This window comes from Oryx dammah, unplaced genomic scaffold, assembly GCF_014754425.2.
Source record: "Oryx dammah isolate SB20612 unplaced genomic scaffold, SCBI_Odam_1.1 HiC_scaffold_4, whole genome shotgun sequence".
Lineage (NCBI taxonomy): Eukaryota > Metazoa > Chordata > Mammalia > Artiodactyla > Bovidae > Oryx > Oryx dammah.
In genome coordinates this window covers 30799857-30818047 of record NW_024070188.1, presented here as the reverse complement: position 1 = coordinate 30818047, position 18191 = coordinate 30799857, and the positions used below count along the sequence as shown (strand labels likewise).

Below are 18191 nucleotides of genomic sequence, written 5' to 3'. Positions count from 1 at the left end.
GACCTGGGTTCGACCCCTGGGTTGGAAAGATCCCCTGGAGAAGGGGACAGCTACCCACTCCAGTGTTCTGGCCTGGAGAATCCCATGGTCCATGAGGGCACAAAGAGTCGGACACAACTGAACAGCTTTCACTTTCACAGGGAAGATATTAGGCTGCAGAAGACGAGATGGTTAGATGGCATCACCAACTCAATGGACATGAATTTGAGCAAACTCCAGGATACTGGAGGACAGAGGAGCCTTGTGTGCTACAATCCATGGGGTCATAGAGAGTCGGACATGACTTAGCGACTGAACAACAGTTAATGAAGGCTGTCAATCAAAATGTATTTTGGGCTTATTCAGTGCACAAGAAAACGTGAGATGCCCTGGAATTTTATAGCTTGTGAAGAAAGCTGGAAGACATTTTTCCAATTCTGACAACAATCCTAAATTTTACATGACATGGACAATAAGGGAGAGCACAGCAGTGGGAGAGGAGCTGGGTTGGCAAACAATACCAAGTTTGGCTTATGGAAAATCAGTTAACTGACAGTAGGCATCCAGAAGAAGAGTCAGGGTGGTAGTCAGTAAGTCTTGTTCTGCACAAGTTGAGCTTCAGCTACAAAGGGAACATTTAACTGAACGGGACTGAGCAGAGAGGCTGGAGTTGGAAACAGGGATGTGCAAATCACCAAAACAGAAAAAGAAGCTGGGAGCAGATGAGAGAACCCTGGGAGACAGAGGAGGGGATGGCCAGAAAACAGTAGTGGGTGAAGGGCTGGGGGAGAAATAAAGGGGCCTTTAAACAGACAAGAACTGGCTGAAAAGACCAGAAGAAAACTAACAGTGTCTAATGTCCCTGAAACTAAGGAAAAGTGGGCATAACGAAAGTGGTTTACCGTGCTGGAGACTCCGGAGGTCACACTGGAAGAACTGAAGAGTACTGTTGGGCTGACAGCTCGGTCAGCTGTGACCCATGAGAACACCTGCAGCTGCTTGGCCAGGCTGGAACTGAGGTTCCAGTGCATCCAAGAGAGTTTTCTAGGTGGCAGGGGGTGGCGGGAGTGGGTGGTAACTATCTGTAAACCACCAATGGTTAGGTAAGAGTTTTCTACTGATTCCTTTAGCTGAGCCCTCAGAGCTCCCTGGAAAGCAGGTCCAGGGTGGACACCTGACCCATCGCCGCACACTGGCCAGGCCAGGGCTGCACCCTTCCTTCTCCACTTCCCCCCAACCCCAGGAGTTCTTCAAGCAGGCACACTTTCTCCTTCCCCTGTCCACTCTCCCCCGTACAAGCCAGTCAGGCGCAGATGCAAACCCAAAAGTCCCCAGGGGTGGCGGGGTGGACAGCAGGGAGAAGCAGGTGGGCAGGAGGGTGAAGGACAGGCAGGTAAAGGCAGCAGAAAGAAGGAAGCTGGTGTGATTACTGGAATAGGCATATGGTGGGGAAATCCCATGTTTCAGCCTAAGTCTATAAACAGAATCGATCAGACACCTAATTGACACTTCCATGACAAAATTTTATTGTCTTAAAGTCTAATCTCAAAAAAGAAACCAAGAAGAGCATTCCTAAAGCCACTGCATTGAGTTTCAGGTATACACAATTTAGAAGTGACATTTATTTTGTGGAGGAGGAATAGTTCAATTTCTAACACTTGCTAACACTTCTGTCAAACAGAGTGAAGTATAACTTTCCAGCAAGAGATGTATTTCAGGCAGAGCATGACACTACTGATAAATACAACCATCAGATAGAACCCTTTCTCAAAAATACCTGGTGTAACCACTTTTTTTAAAAAGTTCTATTCATCTTGAGAACTCTAAGCTATCCATGGGTTCCTACTGAGTAAGACATGAAGAAACCACAGACGGGCTCAAAACAAGGAAATCATTTCATGTGCCTTCTCCAGTGATACCAAAGTGTGGGCAAAAATGACACAGACCATCAATATTAAGTTATTCCCTTGGTTCACTGATGCTCAGTCGTGGCAAAAACATAATGACAGAACAAAAAAGGAAAAGCAAAACACCATCGAGGTGGGTGCTGGATGACAAACACTGACTTGCTTTGGTGTAAACTAAAGACTGCCTTAATGCCAATAGCTAATAGTAAAGGAGTAATTACTGCTTAGAGAAGCCATAATATGCTCCACCAATCACAAAGGATAGTCAAGCTGAAAAAAGTCACTTTGGACACTGGAACCTCTGGGTTTACATAGGTCAAACCCCACGACAACAGTAATCTCTTCATGTAGAAGTATTTTTACAGTAGTTTAAGGCGCTCACATCTCTCATGTGACTCTCACAAGCAAGCAGTCGGAGAGGGAGGCATTATTACCATCGTGTGCAGTAATCTCAGTCAACTGAAATTTCCCAGAGCACCAAGGACCAGGTTCCCACTGCCACTCACAGCAAAGGCATTCTGAGCCACTGCACAGGTGGCAACACGACCGAAGTCCATGACAGGAGCCGGCGAGCCTCTTTACAGCGGGTTTTGCTCCAGGTTGGTAAACAGATGGCTAAATCAGTGTGCACAGACTCAACATAACGTTTAAACCACTTTTATAAGGTCTAAAACTTTCCAGTTCTCAAAGCCCGCCCAGCAACCTACACTGCCCTGCTCTCAGTACCTTGGTGGAAACAGCGGAGGCTGTAAAATGCATGCATGTGGGCAGCTGATCAGTTAGTAGCAGAGAGAGGAACCCAGGCCTCTACTTGCCCAGTTCCAAGCCATTATTGCTTAAACAGAAGACAATATAATACCCACAAAGCAAACGATCAACTGCGACAAGAAGAGATAGCTAGCTCTGTTTCTAACTCATTTTCTACAGAATACCAGAAAAAAAAAAAAAAAAAAAGGTATGCCCAAAGAGCCCGAACCAGCAAAGGAATGAGAGCTCTCTACCCAGAGTAGTCACGCAGGCATAGAAATCTGAATGCTTTTTAAGGAAAAAGAAAGCAAAGAATCAATGTCACCGCAGAGCCTACAATAATAATAAATGTCTAAGAATCCTGCCTATGGTTTTTCCAAGGTTATTAACTGAGACAAACCATTAGAAAGATCTACATGGTCAAACTAATTTAAACAAAGTGTTGGGCCAAAATGGCAACTTCAAGAATGATAAGGCCCAAAAGCTTAAAAATCAAACAGGGTTGACCTTTTGAATAAATATTTGCCTTCAATTCTACAATGAGGGATAGCACCTCATTAGATGAACAGCCTTTGCTCTGCTTTCAGAAAAAACAGCTATTAAGCTTTCACTAAACTTAAAGGTAAGGTGCAGTGTTTCATAACAGCAGGAGTAGAGAATGACACAGAACTTCAGTTCTTTTTCCAGCACAACCTTTAGAAATCAAGAAACGAAAAATTCCACCTGCAACCCTCTGCTTCACCACAATCACTGAATGGTTCTAGTTTTCTTACCAAATAATAAAATCATCAGTTTTCTCTACCCTGCCAACTTTGTGAAACACAAAGAATACAGTATCCACACTGTTAAATAACAGCACCACCAGGTACTGGGTGCCTTTCGACTACAACCTGTTTCACTGATTGTGTATGTGTTACCTCGCTGAACTCCTAAAATAAAACTCACAGAGAAGAAGTGCCCACGTGGGCAGAAAGTTCCTGAATATGAACTCAAGAGCATCTAAAGCATTGTCATCGTATTTTTGCAAACCCAACAAACCTACCTGCAAGTTCTGGAAGCCCCAGAACTGCCTAAAGGAGCCTGAGAGAGCACAGAGCCTAAGACAGCACAACAGTGTTCAAGGGCTGTGTATCTGTTTTTCATAGAAACCTGCCAGTGGGAGAGCCACGCCTAGCAAAGGCAGGAAAAAAACACCGGTGCCTCAAAATCATTCTTCAAAAACCATAAGTAAGTCATTCTTCATTTTTTTTTTAGGAATCTGATGAAAGCTATGGATCTTCTTCCCAGAGACTCACATACAAAAATTTTGCATCATTTTAGAAGGCTTAGACTCCTAACGTCCATCTATATACAACAGAATGAGATTAAACAAAAAAACAGACACAAGAGTTCTTTAGAAATTGTTTGAAACATTAGCACAATTTTGCTCATGTAAGTGAGCCTAGTTTTAATGCTTCTGACAAATCCTCTGCAAAGATGTCACCAAAGTAAAGGGAGCTTTAGGTGCTACCACTGACGCTCACCGTTTTCCCGTGCAGTTCCTGTCGTTCAGGCCGCCAACCTTGTTTATGGCAGACCACGCTGTGAGAGCCACGTACGGCAGGGAGGCGGCTTGAGTATGAGTGAGTGATCTGGGCTTGTGAGAGACCTAGATTTGAGGACAACAGTCAAAAATAAGCAGTGACTTGTGAACCTATGAACACAATTAAGTACATGTACACTCTGCCAGGTTCAGTGATTATCATAAACCCTACTCTAAGATTATTCCTAAGGAATTTCTCCAAATGACTCAATCTGCCAAGCAGAGGGTCAGTAAGGTTTTATAGGTTACATTATTAGATACAGCTGTTTAATTCTTCACAAAAAAGACCACATTCAACAATCCCATTCATCCTAACTATGGCCAGAAACAAACCCAAATACACCTTGAGCCCTCATAAATACATTCTAATTTGTTTCTGTGATTAGCTGTTTCCTTTACTCCCACTCAGTGGGTAAATAATCCACCTGCAGTGCAGGAGACACAGGAGATGCAGGTTAGACCCCTGGGTCGGGAAGATCCCCTGGAGGAGGAAAACAGCAACTCACTCCAGTGTTCTTGCCTGGAAAATCCCATGGACAGAGGAGCCTGGCGGGTTATAGCACATGGGGTCACAAAGAGTAGGACACAACTGAACATACAGCACAGTCTTTCCAGGCTTTTCGAATCTCAGTAATACCCCTTTCCCCCTCCTGCTCGCCCTTCTGCAGCCAATTTTCTTACTATTAACCCCTTTCTTTCTAATTAAACTGCCAGGCCTCCTGACTGTATTTGACTAGACTCCTGTTTTGAAAGTTATTTGAAACAGCTTGATACTTCCAATGCTTCCATTTATGATGAATCAGTACGCTCCATTTGGTATATTTGCTTTCAACAATTTACACTGAGGATAAAACCAAAGAACACAGCAGGGTTTCTAGATCTCACAAATCCCTGCTCCACAAGATACAGATAACTGCTCTGGCAGGCAGCACTATTTAAATGACATCCAATACATTTAAAAATATTTTTTAAAATTCCTATTCTCTCAGTTCTTTTGAAACCACCCATAAAACTTGAACCTGATCTCAAAAAAAAAAACAAAAACAAAAAACCACCAATTATGTCAGAGATAGTTGTCACTCTTTGTTCTACTTTCCAACAGCATTTCAACACAGAACCAGCGAGTTACCTCATTCCCACTGACAACAACAAATTCTGACAGAGTGCCTTGTTTCCAGGGAGGAACTGCAGCCCAGACCTGAAACACACACACTGTGCGTTAGAAACAGATCTTTTTAAAACAAAGCTAATCATGACAGTGTTCCCCAATACATAGCCCACACCCCATGAGAAAAGAGCACGAGTCCACAACCCACCAAACAACAGTTATTTTCACGATATCAATGTATTATTTAGGACGATTCTGATTTACCAAATCAAACCACATTGGAGGTCAGTTCAGTTCAGTTCAGTCACTCAATCATGTCCAACTCTTTGCAACCCCATGGGCTGCAGCATGCCAGGCCTCCCTGTCCATCACCAACTCCCAGAGTTTACTCAAACTCATGCCCATTGAGTCAGTGATGCCATCCAATCATCTCATCCTCTATTGTCCCCTTCTCCTCCTGCCTTCAATCTTTCCCAGAATCAAGGTCTTTTCAAATGAGTCAATTCTTCCCATCAGGTGGCCAAAGTATTGGAGTTTCAGCTTCAGCATCAGTCCTTCCAATGAATATTCAGGACTGATTTCCTTTAGGATGGACTGGTTGGATCTCCTTGAAGTCCAAGGGATTCTCAATAGTTTTCTCCAACACCACAGTTCAAAAGCATCAATTATTCAGCACTTAGCTTTCTTTATAGTCCAACTCTCACATCTATACATGACCACAGGAAAAACCACAGCCTTGACTAGATGGACCTTTGTTGGCAAAGTAACATCTCTGCTTTTTAATATGCTGTCTAGGTTGGTCATAACTTTTCTTCCAAGGAGTAAGCGTCTTTTAATTTCATGGCTGCAGTCACCATCTGCAGTGATTTTGGAGCCCCAAAAAATAAAGTCTGACACTGTTTCCCCATCTATTTCCCATGAAGTGATGGGACCAGATGCCATGATCTTTGTTTTCTGAATGTTGAGCTTTAAACCAACTGTTTCCACTGTCCTCTTTCACTTTCATCTAGAGGCTCTTTAGTTCTTCACTTTCTGCCATCAGGGTAGTGTTATCTGCATATCTGAGGTTATTGATATTTCTCCCAGCAATCTTGATTTCAGCTTGTGCTTCATCGAGCCCAGTGTTTCTCATGATGTACTCTGCATATAAGTTAAATAAGCAGGGTGACAATATACAGCCTTGACATATTCCTCTCCATATCTGGAACCAGTCTGTTGTTCCATGTCCAGTTCTAACTGTTGCTTCCTGACCTGCATACAGATTTCTGAAGAGACAGGTCAGGTGGTCTGGTATTCCCATCTCTTTCAGAATTTCCCACCGTTTATTGTAATACACACAGTCAAAGGCTTTGGCATAGTCAATAAAGCAGAAATAGATGTTTTTTTGGAACTCTTTTGCTTTTTCAGTGATCCAACGGATGTTGGCAATTTGATCTCTGGTTCCTCTGCCTTTTCTAAAACCAGCTTGAACATCTGGAAGTTCATGGTTCATGTATTGCTGAAGCCTGGCTTGGTGAAGTTTGAGTGTTACTTTACTAGCGTGTGAGATGAGTGCAATTGTGCAGTAGTTTGAGCATTCTTTGGCATTGCCTTTCTTTGGTATTGGAATGAAAACTGCCCTTTTCCAGTCCTGTGGCCACTGCTGAGTTTTCCAAATTTGCTGGCATATTGAGTGCAGCACTTTCACAGCATCCTCTTTTAGGATCTGAAATAGCTCAACTGAAATTCCATCACCTCCACTAGCTTTGTTTGCAGTGGCTTCCTAAGGCCCACTTGACTTTGCATTCCAGGATGTCTGGCTCTAGGTGAGTGATCACACCATCATGACTATCTGAGTCATGAAGATCTTTTTTTATAGTTTTTCTATGTAATCTTGCCACCTCTTCTTAATATCTTCTGCTTCTGTTTGGTCCATAACAATTCTGTCCTTTATTGAGCCCATCTTTGCATGAAATGTTCCCTTGGTATCTCTAATTTTCTTGCAGAGATCTCTAGTCATTCCAATTGTTTTCCTCTATTTCTTTGCACTGATCACTGAGGAAGACTTTCTTATCTCTCCTTGCTATTCTTTGGAACTCTGCATTCAAATGGGTATATCTTTCCTTTTCTCCTTTACTTTTTGCTTCTCTCCTTTTCACAGCTATTTGTAAGGCTTCCTCAGACAGCCATTTTGCTTTTTTTTGCATTTTTCTTGGGAATGGTCTTGATCCCTGTCTCCTGTACAATGTCACAAGCCTCCATCCACAGTTCATCAGGCATTCTATCAGATCTAATCCCTTGAATCTATTTGTCACTTCCACTGTATAATTGTAAGGGATTTAATTTAGGTCATACCTGAATGGTCTACTGGTTTTCCCTACTTTCTTCAATTTAAGTCTGAATTTGGCAATAAGGAGTTCATGAACTGAGCCACAGTCAGCTCTGTCTTTTTTTTTTTTTTTTTTTTGCTGACTGTATAGAGCTTCTCCATCTTTGGCTGCAAAAAATATAATCAATCTGATCTTAGTGTTGACCAGCTGGTGATGTCCATGTGTAGTCTTCCCTTGTGTTGTTGGAAGAGGGTGTTTGCTATGACCAGAGCATTCTCTTGGCAAAACTCTATTAGCCTTTGCCCTGCTACATTCTGTACTCCCAAGGCCAAATTTGCCTGTTACTCCAGGTGTTTCTTGACTTCCTACTTTTGCATTCCAGTCCCTATACTGAAAAGGGCATCTTTTTTGGGCGTTAGCTCTAGAAGCTCTTGTAGGTCTTCACAGAACCGTTCAACTTCAGCTTCTTCAGCATTACTGGTCAGGGCATCGACTTGGATTACCGTGATATTGAATGGTTTGCCTTGGAGGAGATCATTCTGTCATTTTTGAGACTGCTTCCAAAGTACTGCATTTTGGACTCTTCTGTTAACTAGGATGGCTACTCCATTTCTTCTAAGGGATTCTTGCCTTCAGTAGTAGATAAAAATAATGATCATCTGAGTTAAATTCACCCATTCCAGTCCATTTTAGTTCACTGATTCCTAAAATGTCGACACAGGAGGAAGACAGCATTAAATTCTGCTGTATTTACTCAATACTTAGAGCACCAGCCGGAGAAGGCAATGGCAACCCACTCCAGTATTCTTGCCTGGAAAATCCCATGGATGGAGAAGCCTGGTGGGCTGCAGTCCATGGTGTCGCTAAGAGTCAGGCACGACTGAGCGACTTCATTTTCACTTTTCACTTTCCTGCATTGGAGAAGGACATGGTAACCCACTCCAGTGTTCTTGCCTGGAGAATCCCAGGGACAAGGAGCCTAGTGGGCTGGCATCTATGGGGTTGCACAGAGTCGGACACGACTGAAGCGACTTAGCAGCAACAGTAGAACACCAGCAAGAACATGTTCTCTGGAGCTTTAATCCTGGATTCTATCACTTATTTGCTGTGGGACCTCTTTACAGCTTAACTCTCACCTGTAGACTGGCCTAACTGTACTCACTTCACAGAGATTAGTTTTTTTTTTTTTTTTTAATGAAAAACAACTGGAACAGTGCTATTATTATGAGCTGACTTTAATTTCTTGGTATAAAAGTTCAAAGTGACAAGGGACAGGTGATTATATCAACCTTTAGCTATTTCAAAACCATCTAACCCATAAGATAGAAATTGTCATTTAAAGACTTAAAAAGTCCCAATCATATCTTTTTTGCACTTGTCTATATATTTTTTCTTTAAAAAAATTTTTTTAATTGGGGGTAATTGCTTTAGAAGCTTTACAACGCTGTGCTGCTTTCCACTGCACAACACCATGAGTCAGTTCTAAGTAGGTACATTTCCCCTCCCTCTTGAGCCTCCTTTCCCATGTATCTCCTAAAGACTTGCAATTCTCAGGCACTAGCTTTAGAATGTTCAAGCACAGCAAGCTATTGTGACAGAACCAGAAAAGAGAATCATGAACTGAACCAAGAAAAGGAGGGTTCCAGCCAAAGCTCAGTATATTTGTTGAAAAGAAGAAGAAAAGGTCAGTGATATGGAATATACTTCCAAAAGCAGGAGAATGAAACCAGCCAATTTTGAAAAGGAACAGCGGAATGTGATAACTCACCTCATCTCCAGGTTTGAAGTACCTTACATCAAGTCCACACTCCATCACCACACCAGACACATCCCGACCCAGAGTCAGAGGAAATTCTTCTCCTTTGATTTTAACATGTAAAGGATCACGTTTCATATTTAAAGCTGTGGCTCCATAACCACCTAGAAGATACAATTTACTTTTTTCTTCCAAAAGAATGAGCTGCTTTCAAAACTGCTACAGTTACAGGCCAGGTACAATTCTAGATCCTCAAGAAGTAGATTATAAAGTAATCAATCTTACAAATTTTTTACCATCACACAGGAAAGCATAAAAACAATGAGTGTTGTTCCTTTCAAAGAAAATCACTAGGAAAGTTATAATTACTTTTAAAGAAATTTTATATTGGACTATAGTTAATTAACAATCACTTTTTGAAATCTAATTCTGAAACGGTCTTGAGAACTGGTCTTTGAAGATGGTTTCCTTATTAATTTATTCATTCATGAACTTTTTCAACACGAAATCATTTGAAGCCAAGTCTGGTGAAGCAGACAAATGTCAAAGTTGTCTGAAGTTAATAAGCAAATAAATAAGCCATAGGTATAGTATCTGATACTAAGACACTGGTCCATGAGTAATTGTCCCTGTCTCCAAAAAAATGTTTCTAAAACACCTTTGGGTTAAGTGTAAGATTCCCAAATGGAAAAAAACCACTTGGCTGCATCAACTCCAATATGCTAAAACAGGCTGATTGTGTTATTATATATCTTTTTAATTCAAGAATATTTACATAAAATCAACTAAACAGAACTGAAATGTTCCTCTGATCACTTGTTTTTCAAAATAAATTGGCTACATATAATAATCCAAAGCAGTTTATTACACATCATCCACACATAAAATGGTTTTCCTAAGACACAAAAGTGTCTGCTGTCATCTTTTCTGCTTGACATCCTCCTGAGAACATTTCTGCTACGTGAGGCTCTCCAAGATAAGCATCTTGCTTATCTTTTTAGGGTCATGCACCACAATTTATGCTCCAGAATCACTAAACCATTCTGAAAGTTTCCCCTTTTCTCTCACTCATCCTCATCAGATCTTAAGGATGAGGAGAAACCAGCAAAGGAGCCCAAGATGGTTTGGCTAGTGAAAAGGTATCCAGAAAGTCAAGTGAAGAGGGCCATTTAAAGAAGTCAGATGCTGCTGCCAGGGAAGAAAGTTTTCAACAAGGTCAAGAGCTGCCAATAGACCTTTAAGAAACAAAAAAATCCCCCCCCCCCAAAACAAAATATTGGATCCAACAGCACAGAAGTCTTTGGTGACCTTTTTAGGAGCAGTTGTTACGGCATGGGATGACAGTATGGGAATGAGGAACTGAACACCATGAAAACATTCAACTCTTCCAAATATTGATAGTATTGCTATAGAAGAGTGGAAAAATGGGGCAGTGGCTGGAGAAGGCAAAGTGAGATGGAAGATTTTTGGTGGTGGGTGGTGGTGGTTTAGTTGCTACATTGTGTCCGACTCTTGCGATCCCACAGACTGTACTCCACCAGACTCCTTTGTCCATGGGACTCTCCAGGCAAGAATACTGGAGTGGGGTGCCATTTCCTCCTCCAGGGGATCTTCCCAACCTAGGGATCAAGCCCTGGTCTCCTGCATTGCAGGCAAATTCTTTACACCTGAGCCACCAGGGAAGCCCACTGAAGGACTTTTAAGTCTTTTTTTTTTTTTTGGTGCTCTTTATGAGTGGAGAAATAACAGCCAATGTGAGTGATCCAGTGGAAAGGGAAATACTGAAGATACAGGAGACAATTGCTGAAACAATGCTCCTGAGTGGGTGAGCAAGCATGGGGTCTAGAACCTTGGTCGAGGGCTGGCCTTAGATGGGAACAATGACATTTAATCCATACAGCAAGAGGTAGAGAATACAGGGAGAGAGGCTGACAGGGGAGTGCAGAAGTTGTTTTTCTAATAAAAAATCAAAACACATGGAAGAAAGCATTTTAAAGTTGGGCAAGTCCCAGAAAATCTAAGCTGATGGCCACCATGCCGATATTAGATACATGCCAGCTGGCTAGTTAGGAGTGCATTCTACCAGGGGGAAAATAACTTCCCATATAATACTCACAAAAATCACATTTTAGTCTTCCTGTCTTACATTCCTTTTCCATCTCTCAAACACAATAAAACAATTATTCACTGAAATTCCTATGTGATTTGATCAACAAAAGTGGGAATTTAGTCAAGCAAAATTTTCAAGCTGCCAAAAGAAAGAAAAAAAAAAACCATTTCAGTCCCTTTCTGAGCTTCACAGCCTGCAAAAGAAGGCTGTTTTCTCGGTTACTTGGATATCAACTGAGTAGTCCTGGCTCACTGGTACCAGCTAAACTAGTCCCAAATCCAGAAATAGCTGGTAGTTAGGAACTGAGAATCTGCTTGGAGACAGTGAATGGGGAACCTTAGCAGTTTTGTGTCACTGTTAGAGGTGATCAGTTTGGTTCAGAGATGGAACGACCTGGAAAATCCTAAATCTGCCATCAGTTTCAAAATGTTTGATCTCATCTAAAGAAAGCAAACTTTGTAGGTATAATGCTGTTGGCTGATTTTTTTTTCTATTTTAAGATAATTCACTTATTACCTATTTATATGATTTTATATCCAACAACAGCAGCCATCTCCAGAAAAATAGGTGGCTTTCATCTTTCAAAATAGACATGTCCTTGCTTTCTTGTCTAGGGAAATAATGCTCCCTATAGTTTACAATTTCATTTCTCCAAGCTACCATTTCAGGTATCTTCTGCAATAGTAATCATACATTCTCAAAAAAGAATCCATGGGCAGGAAATAAAGAGGATAACTACAAATAATATTATCCAGTCAAGTCATTAAAAAACTATGATGTCTCAAGAATACTATATAAAAGTAAAATCTGTTATTAAATAGCAGCCAAGAAAGTCCAGATTCAGCCATGCTACTGAAATTAAAATGTACAATGTAACACAAATACATAAACTGTACGTGCGCATTCAAAGAAATGAAAAGTTAACAACTTACTGACTGGAGATGTATTAATATGTCTTTTGTCACTTGAACATTACTGACCAGAGATGTTTAATAAAATTGCTGGTCACAGGCACTGATTTCTACAAAAATCCCCTGGTCAATAATGTGTTAACAGATCTAAACAAAGACAAAATGCTTTTAAAAATTGCTCAAGGATTAACAAAATTCATTTTACTTTGTAATCAAATTAGAATGAAAATATAAAATGACATTAATGACTGAATGGCAACTACATATGTGAAACACCAAAAAAGGCTATACTTGACAGGGCATGGGCTCTACCTTCAACGAGCTTATAATCAAGGAGACGGCAAATACATACTGCTCACTAGGCATAAATCTGCCACTTAAAGATAATTCCAATAGGAGTCTCCCTGTTGGCTCAATGGTAAAAAAATTCACCTGCCAATGAAGGAGACATGGGTTCAGTCCCTTATGTGAGAAGATCCCACATACCACAGAGTAAGTCCACATGCCACAACTACTGAACCTGTGCTCTAGAGCCTGGGAGCTGCAACCACTGAGCCCACTGCCAAAACTACCGAAGCCCAAGTGCCCTAGAGTCCATCCAACGCAACGAGAAGCCAGGGCAGCAAGGGAGGCCAAACACAACCAAAAATGAACAACAATTAAAAAAAGAAAAAAAAGGTAATTCTGATAAAAACTAAATTATCTTCATGCCCAGTGGAAACAGAATAAGCTGAAACACCTAGCAGCAGCAACTATTCTAAGCAAACAAAAGGAATACAAGTGTATATTTCATGGGGCAATCACCATAAAATCATTTAAACTTGTATCTCTTTCCCCACAAAGAAATGTGTAATAGCTGTTCCTCATATATCTAGATCAGCACTGTCCAACAGGGATGTAATGCAAGCCACATAGCTAACTTAAAATTTTCAAGTGGACACTAAAAAGTGAAAAGAAAGTGAAATTAATGCTAATAATATTTTACTTAATATATCCAAAATATTATCAGATCAACATATAATAAAATATATATATAATAAATATAAAATTAATAAGACATTTAACACTCATTTTTTTACTAAGTCTTGAAATCTAGTGTATATTTTACACTAACTGTACATCCCAATTCAGACTAGCCACATTTCAATTGCTCATTTTTTGTCATTATTTTCCAAAGTTAAAGTAATTCACAAACAGTAATCAATCTTTTCAGCACTATAATAACTGCATAAGGAATATAGTGCACTCCAGCTTTGTCAATAACCCCTAGGAGAAATTAAGATAACATTATTTCCACTGAAGATAGAGCACAACAGAAAAGCGTATTTTAACTTCCAAGGGCAGAACAAAACAACAAAATGAGGAAGAGTACTGTGTCCCTCTCTTGCCATCCTGTTCTGCTGCTTTGTCCACTGGACCGTTAGAAAAAGCTGGGAGTAGTGGAAGGGCAAACACAAATTACTATGAAAATGCAAATTCTGAACTGATGTGAAAACATAACCATACCTTTAAAACCTGTGATGGACCTCAGAATATCATAAAGTTCCTAGCAAAGTGTACCAGAAAGTTAGCTGTGGATACAATTCTCAAGTCCCAATTTACATTTTTAAGGTAGCATTGGAAGCAATTCAAACTTATATTTTGTAAAAGATTAAAGCATACCATGGACATTGCCAGTTCAAAAATTTTTGAAATACCCACTGAGATACTGTCAAAACCCTAAACCATTTCTTTGTGTTAACCCCCCCTCAAAGTGGTCAATAACAACTAATCTTTTAAAACTGATCCCTGGTGAGGCTGTCTCAAGTTTAAAAAAAAAAAAAGGTAATGAGCAATGTCTTTTGAAACTTACTTCTCATATTAACATCTATAGGATTTATACTTGCAGCGTGAACTTTGATAATGACTTCATTTGGATAGTGTATCATTGGTATCATCATGTTCTGGGTAAATCGAAGCACTTCATTACTCCCATATCTATCTATCACCCAAGCAGGCATGACAGTGCTTCTTGGAGAGGTAGTACTAATTTTTCGAACTGAAGGCTTTTGTACAACTTGGTTTCTCCAGAAGCAAACCGCAGTGCATGCATTTCTTCTAAACACACAGGTCTTCAGAAATCCCATTGTAAACAGTGGTTTGAATTACGTGCCCTAATTAAAAGGCACTTAAACGGGATCAAACCCTCACACCTGAATTCCGTCAAATTCTCCCAAACACTCTGGCCGGTTTCAAAGCTGAGAATTTTAAAATGAAGACAGACTAATGGAGCAATCAAAGAAGAGTATGGATTTACTTTACTCTTCACATCTGAAATACTCCAATTAACATTCCAATCCGTATGCCATTCATTCTCCTCCTCCCTTACACCAGCTCCCCTTAAAAACAAAACCCCTAAAATCCTGCCCTGTCCCGGAAGCCCTCTGCGGGAGAAACCGACTCCTCTCGCGATCCAGACGCCACAGAAATTCACAGAAATTCACTTCCAAGTTTTCGCCGCGACCCTAGCCCGGAGTCTCCTTGCCACCCTTTCTCTTTCCCTTCGGAACTTGCTTAGCGTCGCCAGCCAATCGTGTGCAAAGATCATTTGCCTTGGGCTGTAATTCGACCAATCGGAGAACTCGGTGCTGATAGGTTCTGTGATGATCAAAGATGGCTGCGCCCATGTAAAACCAGCAGCGTCAACTGACCTTTCTGTTTTCCTCCTCGTCACCTGGTCCCTGTGGTGGCAGACGGGGCACGAGGACCATGTTGGGCCGGACCCTCCGAGAAGTGAGTCGAATTGTCTGCTGAGGGCCCAAGAGGTCGGGAAGATTCGGGGAGTCCTTGTTCTTGTGGACGAGGGGTCCCCCCTTCCTAACCGCGTCTTGGTCAGCCTCGCTGCCTTCTTCCTTAGAACTTGGGGGGATTCGGAGCTCCGAGTCCTTAGGCTGTGCTCCTTGTATCCTTCCGGAGTTATATTCTCAGCGGGGAAGGCTTCTGCACCGCGGCGCTGTGGGGTGGAAGGCAGAGTGGCTTCTCTCGATTATTCGTTTGCTCAGGCTGCCTCCAGCCCTTGATGGCCTCGAGGTAGGCTCTGCCATATAACGGGGATTTAACTAGTCCTTGTCCACCACACTCATCTGATGCAGTCCTCATTAAGGACCCCGCAAATCTGTTCCTTGCAAAAGCCAACTAGTGATTCTTAGCTCCCCACCCCCACTCCGCATATATTCATTCTCCAAGCTTCAACAACCTCCAGGATACAAACGATTTTCTTACCTGTGTCTCCATTTCCTCCACCTCATTTTTTGAACTCTAGGCTCTATTTGTGAATGTCTTCTGGACATCTCTTCCAAATGTCCCATAAGCACCCCAGATTCAGTTTAACCAAAGTTGACTTAATCACGGTAACAGAACCACCTCTTGCATCTCAACCTACGTCATAAAAAACAAAAACATGATTTCTGATATTCTCTTGTTCAGGATACAACTGTTACTCCAGTTGCCCTTAGATTTTTCTCCATATGTCATGTCCAATAGGTCACTAAACTCTGTTCTTTCTTTTTTGAAATTATGTCTGGAGTCTGTTCTCTCATTTTATCCCTGCTCTTAGGGCTTTAATTCAGATCTCCTTGCTTTCTGGCAGACATCTCCCAACCTGCAGAGCTGTCTGATAGCAGGCCCACTTCTATCACAATCACCTTGGGCCCTCCTGAAAAACTACAGCTGTGTCCCCCTCATGCAGGTCACTATGGTAAGGCCCAGAGGATATGGTTTAACCTTAGCTCCCAGGTGAGTCTGCTGATAGATTTAGCAATTGAGGACCTACCCCACCTTCCATCTTCCATTTGTGTCTTCACTTGGAAAGTCTTTTTCTTTTTCCAACTGGCAACCTTTTAGAAAACTATAAATTATGAGAACTTTAAATCCATCGGCTTTAAATAATAAACTGCTATTCCCTCAATACATTTTTGTTTTACCATACTAAATTGCATCTGCTTATACTGTCAGTGAACAATCTATTTTGTTCTTGAAAAAAATTATTTTTATATTTTTTAACTACAAACATAATGTAAAATGAAATACAACCTAAAAAATGGGGTATTTTTTTTTCTGTCCTTTCCCCCAGCACTACCTTTTTTGTGCCACTCTTCCTCATTCATGTTGTTCAGTGAGCCATTGTGAGAACAATTTTTACCTCAAGGGGGAAAATATATTTAGGGAATCTGACCCAAGGGTAGCCGGAAAGTTGCCTTGACATGATTACTTTCACTTAGTCACTCCTTTAACAAATAGGTATTGATACCTATTGTGCAAAACATTATTTATTTTCCCAAACTCTAATATACTGTCCACTGTTCTTTCCACATCATTGTACCAGTGCCCCAAATTCGATGAATTAGAGGTTAATTTATTACATATCTTTACACATTCCATATGTAAAGATGCCTGGGACAGTTGAATGATTTATCCATTGTAATTATAATCAATCAGATTTCTCTCCATCACACTCTGGCTAAGATTATCAATTGAAGGAAGAGAAAATTTGTAGAGGAAGGTATTTGGGGAAGGACTGGAAACTATGGTGTTTTGAGACAACTTGAGGGACTGAGTGGAGGCTTAGGGCAGTAAAGAAGCCCTGGGAAGAAGCACTGTTGTGTGTGTGAGTCACTCAGTCGTGGCCGACTCTTTGCTACCCCATGGACTGTAGCCCACCAGGCTTCTCTGTCCATGCGATTCTCCAGCCAAGAATACTGGAGTGGATTGCCATTCCCTGCTCCAGAGGATTTTCCCAACCCAGGGATCAAATCCTGGTCTCCTGTGTTGCTGGCAGATTCTTTACCATTTGACCATTTGAGCTATAGAGAATCACTAAAAAGAGGTAAAATCCCAAATGGGAGATAAAACTGCTACTTGTAAATTTTACCCAGGTACATTCAGGAAGGGGAAGAGTCTTACTTTCAATCTTTCTTTTTGAGTGGCCTGATCCCAGTGTTTCTAGGAACCAAACACCACACTAGTATTACTGGCCCTATAGTTATATTAAATGATTATTCTTATATTAAAGAAAATTAATTTTATATCCAATAGGTTTCTTGGGGGTCTATCCTAAGAACATTTAATTACTGTTTTATGGGAAAATAGATTCCAAATTTTAAACAACTCAGTTTATTTATTCAGTTAACATTTATTGAGCACCTCTGTGTTCTAGACACTGAGGATCAACATAAAGACAGAAATTCCTGCCCTTATGAAACCTACGTTTGTGTGGGGAAGGAGGCATTAAGTAAGTTTAATAATATAATTTCAAATAGTATAGGTGCTATGAAGAAAGGTTAAGCAGGCTATTTTGTTGTTCAGTCACTCAGTCCTGTCCGACTCTACAACCTCATGGACTGCAGCACGCCAGGCTTCCCTATCCTTCACTGTCTCCCAGAGTTTGCTCAGACTCATGTCCTTTGTGTCAGTGATGCCATCCAACCATTTCATTCTCTGTTGCCCCTTTTCCTCCTGCCCTCAGTCTTTCCAGCATCAGAGTATAGCGTGAGAATTAGTTGGGGGATATGGATGTTTTAGAGTGATCAGGAAAGTTTCTCTGACTGATTGGGTGATATATAATAGAGACCTGAAAGATAAGAAGGGTGAACCCTGGGAAGAACTGGGAGAAGGTTCTTTGAGGCAGGAGGAAGAGTAAGTGGGAAGTCTCTGAAGCAGGGGCAAACCTGACATGTTCAAGGAAGCTCTCTTCTCACCCAAGAGAACTAAATGAGGAGGAGAGTACTGGGAGATGAGGTTAGAG

At 41.1% G+C, this 18191-nt stretch overlaps 2 protein-coding genes across 5 annotated transcripts in view; one reads left to right on the top strand and one right to left on the bottom strand.

Annotated features, from left to right (window-relative positions):
• Positions 1 to 14967, bottom strand: part of RTN4IP1 (reticulon 4 interacting protein 1) — a 53056-nt gene extending 38089 nt beyond the window's left edge. The window contains exons 1-4 of one of the 2 annotated variants that reach the window (XM_040238566.1): positions 14262 to 14967; positions 9401 to 9552; positions 5345 to 5413; positions 4157 to 4281 (exon numbers count right to left, since the gene is read on the bottom strand). In XM_040238566.1, coding sequence (XP_040094500.1) covers positions 4157 to 4281; positions 5345 to 5413; positions 9401 to 9552; positions 14262 to 14535 — 620 coding nt within the window. In that variant the 5' untranslated portion in view covers positions 14536 to 14967. The remainder of the gene's footprint in view (positions 1 to 4156; positions 4282 to 5344; positions 5414 to 9400; positions 9553 to 14261) is intronic. The other variant, XM_040238567.1, reaches the window with a different exon arrangement.
• Positions 14968 to 15032: 65 nt separating this feature from the next.
• QRSL1 (glutaminyl-tRNA amidotransferase subunit QRSL1) overlaps positions 15033 to 18191 on the top strand; it is a 28763-nt gene continuing 25604 nt past the window's right edge. Inside the window, exons 1-2 of one of the 3 annotated variants that reach the window (XM_040238563.1) lie at positions 15055 to 15181; positions 17604 to 17678. Coding sequence is in view for 1 of the 3 variants with exons in the window: in XM_040238562.1 (XP_040094496.1) it covers positions 15158 to 15181 (24 nt within the window). In the remaining 2 variants the exon portion in view is untranslated. Of the gene's footprint in view, positions 15182 to 17603; positions 17679 to 18191 lie in introns of all 3 variants that reach the window. The other 2 variants (XM_040238562.1, XM_040238564.1) reach the window with 2 other exon arrangements.